This window comes from Erpetoichthys calabaricus, chromosome 14 (assembly GCF_900747795.2).
Source record: "Erpetoichthys calabaricus chromosome 14, fErpCal1.3, whole genome shotgun sequence".
Taxonomy (NCBI): Eukaryota; Metazoa; Chordata; class Cladistia; order Polypteriformes; family Polypteridae; genus Erpetoichthys; species Erpetoichthys calabaricus.
This window is the reverse complement of record NC_041407.2, coordinates 93,512,345-93,526,017: the sequence shown is the minus strand read 5'-3', so window position 1 is coordinate 93,526,017 and position 13,673 is coordinate 93,512,345. Positions and strand designations below refer to the sequence as shown.

At 40.5% G+C, this 13,673-nt stretch overlaps 1 protein-coding gene across 1 annotated transcript in view; it reads left to right on the top strand.

The window, feature by feature from the left end:
* srcin1a (SRC kinase signaling inhibitor 1a) overlaps positions 1–10,644 on the top strand; it is a 195,856-nt gene extending 185,212 nt beyond the window's left edge. The window contains exon 21 of the mRNA XM_051936423.1: positions 7,694–10,644. Within this exon, the coding sequence (XP_051792383.1) occupies positions 7,694–7,696 (3 nt within the window). The 3' untranslated portion in view covers positions 7,697–10,644. The remainder of the gene's footprint in view (positions 1–7,693) is intronic.
* Positions 10,645–13,673: the final 3,029 nt, after the last annotated feature.

Genomic DNA, 13,673 nt, shown 5'->3' with positions numbered 1-13,673 from the left:
GTCTGAAAGGGCTAGAAATGTATAATATTTCAGACAACTAGGTGTCAGACCTTAACATTATGTTTAACTTACAAAACTAACAGTTGTGAACAGTAGGGTTCCATGTTTCCTTTTATTTTTCATTTTGGAGCATTATCAATAAAGCCATCTTTTCTTATGAGGTCAAATGATAAATTCTACACTATTTTTACTTCCCTTCGCTCTAGGCCAAACAAAATTCAACAAACACTCACAGAAAGTGTGGCTGTCAAGACATCATAACAAATACGTTTTGACTTAAGTCAACATAATGAGTGAAATCATTTGTGTGATATGCTAGCAAACATGGACACAAAAAGAAATCCTTTTACTGAGCTGGGAAGATGAAACATACAATACAATACATCCATCCATCCATTTATTTTCCAACCCGCTGAATCTGAACACAGGGTCACGGGGGTCTGCTGGAGCCAATCCCAGCCAACACAGGGCACAAGGCAGGAACCAATCCCGGGCAGGGTGCCAACCCACCGCAGAATACATTACAATACAATTTATTTTTGTAAAGCCCAAAATCACACAAGGAGTGCCGCAATGGGCTTTAACAGGCCCTGCCTCTTGACAGCCCCCCAGCCTTGACTCTCTAAGAAGACAAAGAAAAACTCCCAAAAAACCTTGCAGGGAAATAATGGAAGAAGCCTTGGGAAAGGCAGTTCAAAGAGAGAGACCCCTTTCCAGGTAGGGTGTCAAAAAGAAGGGGGTCAATACAATACAATACACAGAACAGAACAAATCCTCAATACAGTATAAAAATAAAAAATGTACAAGTACGGAGCGGAATTTAACAGTTGACGATATCACATAATATGAATATGATGAAACATGATCGATCCCCCTCAGTCACGCATTTTACAGCAGCCTCCACTAGCCAGCGTCAGGCCTGTTCACTTTTATTTGATTTTTTTGGAATGTAAAGAGCTGTGTTTTCATGTAAATGTGTATTTTGAGGAGCCTAATATCTTTTAACTACGGTGGTGTTGCATTTTTGTCAATCACTACTCCCAATGTGGTGTTCTATTTTAAAATTCTATGTTAGAAAAGCTTTCCATAACAATTAATAAAGTGGTCAACGTTTTGTGACCCGGTCAATGAGCAGGGTCATTTTAATGATTTGTAATAAAATAATGTAACATAAATAGGCACACTTTTAGTTGAAGAAGCAGCTTGGCAAATATAACAATCCTGAAAGAGTTTCTAGCATTATAAGTGGAGTTCTGTCCAAGTAAAAGAAATCGAGAACAGCAACACATAGACAATCACTAATTGATATACATGTAGCTCCAATGTCTGTACTGAACTTTATTCCAATGTACTGCATACTTTACATATCTTGAGTTTTAAAATAATGCTAGCTGTGTTATTTGGTGTTGATCTGCTCAGCTCACGATACTCAAAAGAAAAATTAGGCAATAATTCAATATTAGGTATACAATCAAGAATCAGCCTGGCCTCAGACTCGAGAAGCATACTTCATGGCCTGAGCAGGCTGAAACAAAAACACTAAAACATTTACCAAGGGAGAAGGGAACCATGCAAATCCACTGGCCCAATTACTGAAAGCACAGTTCTTTTAAGTTTTATGATTTATTAAGCAAAAGCAAAATCAACAACAAAAAGAGATCATAAACCTGAAAACAAAAAATATTCGTGCTCTGACAATTGCATTCCAAAACCAGAGCAGTAAATCAAAACCTCGAAAATCAGACAAGAGCACTTAGAAGAGGTGGAATCTAAAATTTAAAAGATAACCAAACAACAGAAGTTTTCACTAATATCCCAGTGCTGGCATTGAGGTTCAGTAAGATTTTGATTGTCCTCTTGTGGTCTCACAGCTGCAGTGTTTGTGTCCCCACTTCCTTAAACACAGCATAAAGAAAACAGAATGAAGGATATTGTAACACTTAATTAATGCATGGAAATCAACGCGCATAATACCTATTAAAACAATAAAATACATAGAAGAAGAAAATGTTTTTGAAAGAATAAATGAGAAAGTGCAAAGTAGACAATAAAACAAAACACAGAAAGAATCTGGCTGTAACACAATAGCTATTATTTCAAAACTTCTTTATTGTGCTCATCCCAAACAGAATCGATGATACAAATTCATTATGAGATTTTACTTAGCTGTAGGATGAGAACCAGCGTATAAAATGTCCCGTTGTAATCAGGGCAGCCGATGAGTGCTCCAGTATTAGTATTCAGACAAGATTTCATCAGACAAGGTTACACCCCGAAAACAACAGACACTCAAATAAGAAGAGCTACTGCCATACCCAGAGACAACCTTCTGGAATATAAAAACAAAGACAACAAGGATCGCATCCCCCTTGTTGTCACCTACAACCCACATCTTGAAACACTTCGAAAAATTATAAAAGAACTTCAGCCAATACTAAACAATGACCAAACACTGAAAAATGTATTTCCTGAACCTCCCCTCCTGGCATGCAGACAACCACCAAACCTTCAACAATTAATTGTCCGAGGCTCCCTAAGTGAACCAACAGAAAATGGCACATCTCCATGCCTACAGAAAAGATGCAAAACATGTGCCCACATCTATGATACAGACCGTATAGTTATACCACACTGCCGACTTGAACATCACATCAAGGGATCATTTTCCTGCAGATCATCTAATGTAGTCTACCTAATTTTCTGCATGAAATGTCCTGACACTGCACTCTATGTGGGAGAAACTGGACAAACACTCCGCCAGAGAATGAATTTACACAGGTTCCACATTAAACATGGCCACACAGATGTTCCTGTGGTGGCCCACTTCAACAGCCATGGACACTGTGAGAAGGACTTTAAAGTCACAGTGCTTATGGGCAACTTCAAAACACAGCAAGAGAGAAAAGAATGGGAAGTTAAACTCATGCTAAAATGTAATACTTTACAACATGGATTGAATAAAGACATGAGTTTTATGGCCAGATAAGAGGATTGTTTACATCTCTCAGAATGACAGACAACCTGTCTACAGACCCACATTGTTTTGAAAAAAACTCATTACAAACTTCAAAAGACTTTGTTGGACAGTTATCTTATCCAGAGATCTTGACAATACATTGTTCTTTTCTCTCTTGTTAAATTAACCCTAGCCTGAATGAATCTATTATTTTTTTACATTTAAAATTTCTCATTTAAATATTTACCAATGTTGTTTCTTGTCCTAGAGTGTGTATATAAACATAGGGAACTCCAGTTTCTGTATTACATCTTGCCTGAAGAAGGGGCCTGAGTTGCCTCGAAAGCTTGCATATTGTAATCTTTTTAGTTAGCCAATAAAAGGTGTCATTTTGCTTGGCTTTTCTCTACAGTATTAGCTAAACACTGAAATTTGTATCTGGTACCATGGCATATACAATAAATTATATACATACATAAGAATATACTTAACAAATGTGGCAAACGAGAAGGAACCATTTAGTCCAGCCAGCTTGTTTGTTTGACTAATGTGCTAAGATGTCCCGGCATCTCATCCAGCTACTTCTTAAAAGTTGTCAAGGTTTCTGCGTCAGCTACCTATATCAGTTGTTTGTTGGGCACCCTGCCTGGGAATGGTTCCTGCCTTGTGCCCTGTGTTGGCTGGGATTGGCTCCAGCAGACCCCCGTGACCCTGTGTTTGGATTCAGCGGGTTGGAAAATGGATGGATGGATTTTATCTGTTAGGATATAAATATCTTATGTAGACAAATAGTATCATACCTGGAGGCACAATTTGCAAACAAAGAACACAGCAGTGTGTTTCTATCCAGTGTAACACAGAACATCAAGTTTTACTTTAACCCTTAAACTGCCGGAACTGGCTATATTCGCTTCCCAGAGCAATTTGCCAGCACGCCAGAGCTGATCAATCAGGGCCGTACATTCGTTGATCAGCCAGCTCATGACCACTACCGACCCCGGCAGAACTGCAGCCTCACTGTCTCTGAGATTCAGGACTAGACTGGCCTGCTGGCATCAGCGCTTACCTCTGTGTGCCTGTGTGCAGGCAGTTCAAGTGCAGTTGGCTCGGTGATTTACTGAATTTCATCAATGGCGTCAGTTGCACCTTGTACTGTACGTATAATAATAGATTGTTCCAGTAGTTTTTTTAGTTTTTACAGTTCATTGGCAGTGTGTAAATTGATCAGTGTTGCAGTACTTATGATATGTATTCCATTAAAATTTAAATTTAAAATTTCACGTATTCTTTGTGAATTGTGACATTTACTTAAAAAGTGCAGCAAAAAAGTATTTGGCATCCAAGGATGCATTAACCCCCAAGTATGTGGCAGTTTAAGGGTTAAATCTATACATGGCTATTTCATAATGCCTCCTGCAATGTAATATTGCATACCATGAACTACGTAGTTCACCACCCTGGCAGAGACCAGTGCTACAGCTCCAGTTAGTTAAGAGCAGGCAGAAGCAGGCCTTTACAAGGATAAAGTTAAAACCAAAGAAACCTAGGGTCATAACTATATGACTATATTTCAAGAACTGAAACTTTCTAATCACAACAGTTGTTCTTAAAATAAACACCAATGTAATGGATCACATTCTAAACAAAGATCATTAGCTTTCAGTGTTTCTAAATGCACACTGGCAATCCAACATGCTACACCATCATTGGCACCAGTATGAAGCAAACTTGATAAATAGTAACATCATCCAGGCACGTGCATCTCCTGCTAAGACTGTTGAGCTGTGTAGGGTAAAGCACTGTAGCTGTTCTGATCTCACTGTTACGTTGTAATAGATATTTAGGCAGATAAACTCCTCCCTTTATCAATATGACAACTTGGAGACTTACTTGACACGAGGTGTACAAATCTCCAGTTTATTAATAAAGAACAGGTGTGAAACTACAAGCAAAGGAATACAATATTCAGCATGCAAACAAATATTTTGATAACAGCTTTAAACTATACGTAGCAGTACAAAACGGTAACATTTTACAAATATAAACTTACCGGATATGTTACCATAGGATTAAACAGGCAGGATGAACTTTGCTGTATGAGATTGTGGGAGATACATTACCTACATCGGGAACACCCCACTGTAAGGCGGCTCAGGTAGGACAAACATCACAAAGCATGCATATCTGAACACAACAACAGCCCACAAAATGGAAATGGTCAATAATTAAGCACTTTACCCCTCTCAACAAACATGACAGTGGCCCTCTCATAGCTACATCCTTAGGCCTTAAACTACGTGCTGCTGATTCAGTCCATGCCTCCGGCTCTGAGTCTTAATGGTTCAAATTTACCATGGCGTGTACCAGGGCCGGGACACTTGCCTCAGGTGAATGGGAAAAAGCGCCAAATTGATGAAAAATGGAAATTAATAAATTGCATAAATTGAAATAGGGTGGCACGGTGGCGCAGTGGTAGCGCTGCTGCCTCACAGTTAGGAGACCCAAGTTCGCTTCCCGGGTCCTCCCTGCGTGGAGTTTGCATGTTCTCCCCGTGTCTGCGTGGGTTTCCTCCGGGCGCTCCGGTTTCCTCCCACAGTCCAAAGACATGCAGGTTAGGTGGATTGGCGATTCTAAATTGGCCCTAGTGTGTGCTTGGTGTGTGGGTGTGTTTGTGTGTGTGTCCTGCGGTGGGTTGGCGCCCTGCCCGGGATTGGTTCCCTGCCTTGCACCCTGTGTTGGCTGGGATTGGCTCCAGCAGACCCCCGTGACCCTGTGTTCGGATTCAGCGGGTTGGAAAATGGATGGATGGATGGATAAATTGAAATAAATTGAATAAATTGCATAAATTGAAATAAATAAATAACATAAATTAATAAATTGCAAAATAAAAAAAAATTTAAAAAGCCAAATGTATGTTGCAATGTTCGTCAAATACATTAAGCAAACTGGCGATTTGCATCGGACACTCTCGCTCGATACACTCGTTTCCTCATATTTATTTTAATTTAATACTTATTAGTAATAAAAAACTATATACATAGAGGCGCAAATTTATCCTCCTGCCTCAGGAAATATCTCTAGGCCCGGCTCTGGCGTGTACATATTAGTCCAACATACGACAAGTCACCACTCTCTGGCACCATTATTAACAACCAGTAACAGCACACTTCATGATAACATGCAGTGAATACACTTGACTTGAGCATTCCCAGTCTTCATCCTCTTTCTCTTTAAGTTTACCATTCATTTGCTCAGAGGTTGATGTGCTTGCTGCTTCCTGAGCAGCTCTTCTTTTCTCCACCCTAGCAGCCCACTTCTTCTTTTCTTATGTCGGCATCTCTTCGCTTTAAAACTGATTAAGTCAGTGTTTGCGTTGCAATTACTTAGTACGTTTTCTTAATTTTTCACTTAAGCTGGCACTTAAGTCTTCAATCTGCCTCAAGAATGATTTAAGATATGAAGAGGTAGGGGAAGTGATGGCGAAGGTGGTAGGGATGAGAACGGCACCCATACGTATGTGCCACACAGCCGCAGCAGATAGTTGATTCTACAATAAAATAAAATAAAAATAAAAAGAGGAATAACCTTGGAGGTCAATCATCACCCTGAAAGCGGATAGTAGACGTCACGTATTATATGAGTACCAAATTTCAGGTCAATAGTTCAAACTGTTTATGAACTACAGATGATTTAAAATCCTGGACAGACAAACAAACTGCCATGTATTATATAAGAAGATACTGAGATTTTTGAGTTTTAATAAATTTTCCATGAATGAGTCATTTGTTTTGCTCAAACCTTTCCAGATTGCTTGAAGGAACAAGCAGTCACAAACTAACCCAAAGTGCACGTGGTCATTTTTCTGCACTGATGTAAAAATTCAAACTGCGTAAGTGTGAAAAAAAATTACACTTTTATCTCCATGCTTGTAAATCAGCTTGTGTTCATTACATGAAGGTGCTACTTAAGACATAGGTCAGTCGCTTTTTATAACTGAATAATATCCCATTTTATTATAAAAGAGCATTATTTCTGGATGGTTGCCAGTCTCTCCTGTCACAGAGTTTCAGGCTTTTAACACCATATTTATCGTCCTCAACAATGAAATGCGATATCAGAGTGCTTTAAAACCATTACATAATTTATGATTTCCTGCTTTTCAGACCAAGGGACTCTGATGGAATATTATAGCTATGTATCTATCAACAGAAGTCCCAATTTGTGCAGTTGTATTCATGTATGGTTTTACAGGAGATGGCTACTAGTAAAGAACAGTCAGCGTTGAAATTTTCAGCAAACTAATGAGTTAGAAAACTTGCTCCATCTTATACCGACAAGCCAGATATACTGTCGATAATATTTTGATCGCACTTGCAAGCTGTAGCAACAATGCCCTCTTTTGGCTAATGAAACAGTGCATTGTAGTTGTGTTCTGAGGCCAGATGCATACAGCAGATTCAAAAATGAGTCCGTAGCTAATCCTGCTGTCTGGACAGAATTTGAAATGTCCTTCAGACTGTCTTCAATGCAGAATTTCAGTCAAATTCTGTTTCATTCTGCATGCAGAGTTGAACCTGAATTAATTCCTGTTTTTTTTTTTTGTTGTTTTTTTGTTTGTTTTTTTCTTCCCTGTTTTCTCTTCTCTTGTCCACATCCTCCATGCCCTGTCTGCCTGCCTGTTTCTTCACATTTCTCCAACACCTGTACTTGCTTCTGTTTCACTCTGCGTGAATGCAGTGACCTTTCACCTTCGTGTCCATCCTCCTGTTCGGGTCTTCTGATCTGCCACTGTGCACTGTGTGATGATGCCGAACGTCTTTAGATATGTGTCCTGCTAGGCCCTCATCTACATCATTTTCCTCAGTCTGAGGTGGCCTCCTAACCTTCCATTTTATCCAGTGCCACAAATACAACTGCTGCTCTTTTCCAGGGCTGTGGAAAATGCTACCGGCCTCTGGCTATGAGACTGTATTCTTGTTTCTCTTTCTCTTTATCCCATTCTTTTTCTCCTACTCCATACAATTGGCTTGTAGGCCTATGGAAGCAGCAAAGCCAGGGAGTCTCAAAACCTCCCATCCAAGACTACAATGTTTGGTGGCAGAGATTTGCTGTCGTCTTCAGTTGCATCTGTATTTGCTCCTGGCTTGAAGAAGTACCCTCAAGATGGAGTATCATTGTCTGCCTCCAGTTCAGCCTCAAGCAGCCCTGCAAAAACTCTCTTCTCCAGCCTGTCTGCCTCCAGCCTCGCAGCAGATGCTCTGCTTTCCTCCACATTTCGAGAAAGGTTGGTGAAAGAATACCGTACATCATCTGCTCCACTCCCTGCATTAAATGGCCGACCTGCTGCCTCTTCTTCCTCCTCACTTTCCTCACTTTCGCTATCTTCTTTCGGCCTGAAGAGCTCTAAGGGCCTCCAGAATACTGCTCTGAACAACCTGAAAGACAAAAGCAAAACTCTTCCCAAGCCAGCATCGTAAGGAGCAACATAATAAGCACACAACAATTAACATGACTAAAGTGTACTAGGGTGGTTTGTTTTCCTCTTGCTTTCATTTCTAAGAGCGTATGGCAGCCCAGACTGTTTGCTCCCTTTGTATCTGAGTATTGCAGGGATATGTGGGACATGTTTGTCTGTACATGTGTAGAGTGTGTATACGCAGAAAGCATATTAAATTATTTGTGAAGTGTTAAAGAGCTGGGTATTGTAGTACAACGCAGTTAACGCTGCACTCTAAATATAACACCATATGCTGTGGGGCTTAACCATCACCCAGTGAGGTTACAAAGCAACCAGAATACGCTGTGAAAAGAAAAAGAAATATTGAGTCTTAGGTTTTCTTTGAAACCACTAAAACACATTTGAAAGACCTTAGTAATACTGCAATGTGATTTAAATACAGGGTGGTCCAGATCTAATTATGCAATCATGGCATTGCATTAAAAGTTGCATAGTTAGATCTGGACCACCCAATAGTTTCAGTTACTTTTTAGTTATTACTTTGCCTTCACCCAGGGGGTCTTTTAAGACCAATACAGTTGTTACAAACTTTTAGGGATAATTTATCCACCCACCCAAATGGAGCACTCCCTGTATTTCTAACATGCCCACCGCACCCATCCCCGGTCTAAATGCCTTGCCACAGACTGCCATGCACAACTGAAGTGTACATTTGTGGTTTAGCTACTATGGACATGATGTGATGGTTAAATTACTGACACATCTGAACTTTTATGATGCAGAGTAGAAATTTAGACTTTTAACAATGAATGCACTTTATTGCAAAACACAAAATAACACGATAAAACATGCATTTAATTTGCTTTTTCGAACAAAGAGAATGTTTTTGCAAGTGGTATTGATATTCATACCAGGACCGATACACTTTTTATTGATGCATCTATGCAACTAGTTATGAACTGAAGACACAGAAAATACTGCATGTAGTGGACCAAATATAACACTGAAAATAATTAGTATATAAAAGTGCCATCAGTCTGTGCCAGGCAGTAAATGCAGTCTGCCCTACTATGTCCTGTGAACCCACTTGTTGACATCCTGAACAGAAAACATTACTTGTGCATCATAAATGAATGTTGCCGCTACATATGCTGTGGTGCTCTATGGATTAGGTAAAGGTGACTGACATCTCCATATGAGCCGCAAATTTGAACTCCATAATAAGTCTGCATATTTTACAGATTTTAAACTATAATAGTCGATTGCATCCTATGGGGGTCAGTTCCGTTGCCTGAATTCTGCAATAAAATTGGAATTCCATTTTTTGATGTGCCATTCTATTTTGTCTGATGATGTACTATTCCGGGCGGCACTGTGGCGTAGTGGGTAGCGCTGCTGCCTCGCAGTTAGGAGACCTGGGTTCGCTTCCCGGGTCCTCCCTGCGTGGAGTTTGCATGTTCTCCCCATGTCTGCGTGGGTTTCCTTATGCAAGTTAAGTGCATTGGCGATCCTAAATTGTCCCGTGTGTGTCCTGCGGTGGGCTGGCTCCCTGCCCCGGGGGTTTGTTCCTTCCTTTACGCCCTGTGTTGGCTGGGTTTGGCTCCAGCAGACCCCCGTGACCCTGTGTTAGGATATAGCAGGTTGAATAATGACTGACTGACTAATTGTGTTTGTTTCAAAGGCCCAAGCCCCAGTATTCCAGAACTCTTCAGTAACATTCACAATGCATTCTGGGTGTTTTGCTTTTTACCTATTAGTATTTCTGATAATGGAGCCTAATATATTTATTAGAAAAGTTATTCCAGCAATTTAAAGTAACTTGCTACTGATGTTTAGTGCTCTGCTGCCTCTGACAATTCTTGCTAAGTTACTCTTCATGGCCAAATAATCAAAATATTGAGTATCAGAAAAATCCACTGCAAGAATCTGAATGTGGCATTATATTATTAGACAAGCACAAAATGTTAATTACTTCTTAAACAAAGACATTTGGGGTGGTTAGTGAGAGATACTTTTTTATTTTGGTTTGTATGGTTTTACATTGTTAGTTATTGTCTTCTTTGAGTCAAAAAACAGCACCCTGTCTGTGCAGCCTTAGATCCATGGGGACCCTCCTGTAGGTTTTAGTTCAGAGTGTAGCTTGCATATTCTTCCACAGTCCTGATGGGTTTCCTCTCACATCTCAAAAAAAAAAATCTTAAAGGTGGTGGCCCACCACAGAGAGAATCCAGCCCCCCATTCTATACACTTATTAGGGAATTTGAATTGGTACTCACGAGTAAGTGAGCTCTGAGATGGATGTTCATTACAAGAAGAGTACGTTCCTAGCTTACCTGAGATGTTGCTGTTATAGGCTTTGGCTCCCTGAGAAGAAATAAGCAGGTGCAGACAAAGAGAGAACAGGCAAAGAAGTCTGTATCCCATCTCGTTACTTTGATATATTACTGTCATTATGTTTAATGATACACAAAAAATAGCACAGCATTGACATAATGTTCCTGTATACAAGCCTTATCACTTTGAGCTGTGGTTGCCAACCTTTTTTTGGCCATGCCCCACCTAGGCCTCTCTAAAATCATCATGTCCCCCCACTGTGACATATACCTTATTCTTCTTATTACCGATTCAAAAAGTGAACTCCTACTCACGTGGAAGAAGCCCATAATGTCATTAATTTGGTCTAAACAAGCTTCCAAAGAACATGGAAACAAAAGAGGGAAAGGATAGTTGAAATGTGACAAAGAAATCACTAAGAAAGTCTTTAAAAAATATATAATATGAAAATTCAGCAAATACAGTTTTGGAAACATATAATAAGAGACATGATATTCATAAATATAAAATAACTTTAATGACCGCTTTTTCTGTAATATTTTGATCATTTTATATTTTTGTTATATTGCTAAATTTTATAATCATTGTTACCAGTCATATTATCCATCCATCCATTTTCCAACCCGCTGAATCCGAACACAGGGTCACGGGGGTCTGCTGGAGCCAATCCCAGCCAACACAGGGCACAAGGCAGGAAACAATCCTGGGCAGGGTGCCAACCCACCGCAGGACACACACAAACACACCCACACACCAAGCACACACTAAGGCCAATTTAGAATCGCCAATCCACCTAACCTGCATGTCTTTGGAATGTGGGAGGAAACCGGAGCGCCCGGAGGAAACCCACGCAGACACGGGGAGAACATGCAAACTCCACGCAGGGAGGACCCGGGAATTGAACCCAGGTCCCCAGATCTCCCAACTGCGAGGCAGCAGCGCTACCCACTGCGCCACCGTGCCAAGTCATATTATTTTAATGGTAAAAACGATTTCTGAGTAGAAAAACCCAAGCCAGTTGTAAAATCATAAATTAAAGGGTTCTTCACCATCCCTTCTATTTTTATATAAATATATAAATGTGTCTGTAAAAAATAAAAACTTTTTATTTTTTCTATCATTTTTAACAGTGAATTTCTGTTTTTTTCATTTTATAAATTGTTTTAACGTACCTAAATTCTCAAATTGCCCCCCAGTGGGGCATGCGCCCCATGTTGGGAATCACCGACTTAGAGTCTCATTTTAACATTACATTTTATGTAATTAAACAAACTTCATGTGCTTCGGTTTCCTCCCACAGTCCAAAGACATGCAGGTTAGGTGTATTGGCGATCCTAAATTGTCCCGTGTGTGTGCTTGGTGTGTGGGTGTGTGTGCCCGGCAGTGGGCTGGCGCTCTGCCCGGGGTTTGTTCCTGCCTTGCGTAATGTGCTGGCTGGGATTGGCTCCAGCAGACCCCGTGACCCTGTGTTAGGATATAATGTGTTGGACAATGACGGACTGACTGACTGACTAAACAGACTTCATGTGCTTCAGCTTCCTCCCACAGTCCAAGACATATACAGTATGATGAATGAATACGGTGAATTGGTGTTGCTAAATTAGCCTTGAATTTGGGTGCGTGTGTGTGTGTTTGCATGTGTGTGTTCACCCTGCAGTGGACTCGCGCCCTGCCCAGGTATTGTTCCTGCCTTGTGCAAGATGACTGTTGGGATCGGCTCCACAGCTGCCCCACAGCCCTGTCCTGGAAAAGCGGGTCAGGAAAATGGAAAATGGTCCAGATTTGCTATTGTATTAAAGAGGTGAACTGTTCATGTTCTTAAAGGTGGAGACTTTGACAGCTAACGTCTCCAGCTGTAGGACACTTTTCAGAGTGATAGACTGTCAATCTGAAAGGGTCTTCTGTAGCAGATTGAACCGTGAAAGTCGACCTTCGCCACAGTAGTGAGAACACATGCAGAGTGAAGTAATAACTGAGCAAGTTTGTCATGCAGACACCTAGAGCCGCAGCTGTGATTTCATTTACAGTTCAATCCCCTTTTGAAGGGACAGAACCAGATGCTTTGTTTCCAGCTCTTAAACACGTTATCAGTTAGACCTGCACCTAGTAGGAAAAGGGGAGCCATTGTAAAGTCATTGAACAAGGTTTTTGTAAAAGCACAACCCAAAATGACAGCAGATTGTGTAAATTAGGGGTGAAGATTTATTCAGCTCTAAGACAATCAGTATTGTGAAATGTGCCCGACTTGACCAGGCCTTTACCTGTTTGCTTTAGTCTAGTAGAGTTGTGTCCATTCAAGGCAATCCTGTCTGCTGTTAAGGACAGCACCACATCCAGCCTTCTCTACAAGAAACGCCACATCTCTGTCTATGTCTCTCTCCAGAAATATCTGAAAATAAGGGTAACACTGGTAAAGAGATCCTCAGCTCTTAGATTTTGCAGTCTGAGAATCCCCTGCCTTGTGCCAGCCAAACGTTGGCTTGACTGTTTTGATGTGGGAAGATTAAGGAGCTTTTTTTACGCAATGTGAAGTAAGTTGGCAAGAATAAAATGTTAAAAATAAAAAAAACACCAATAAAAGATATTTGTTGCACTTTTAACTCCCAACTGCATTTTCAGGCCAATTGATAGGACGAGAGCTACAGTTAGTTCAAGAAATGGTTCAGAGGTCAAAGTAAAACAGGAATTTGCACAAGTCATTTTTGGGTGTGTTCTCCGTCACGTTGTAAGCCTCCATTATTGTTTTCAGGCTAGTTGCTGGATTTCCCCTACGCTATGCAATTTTGTCCCCAAAGACTTTTTATTTGGGTCAAGCTAGCTTTTCACTCCAAAAATGAGCAGTAGTGACTAATGGATGGGTTGATCAACCTTTACTGTTAAGAAAATGAAAGCAGTCAGACACCTGGTATGGATGGAATGAAATGA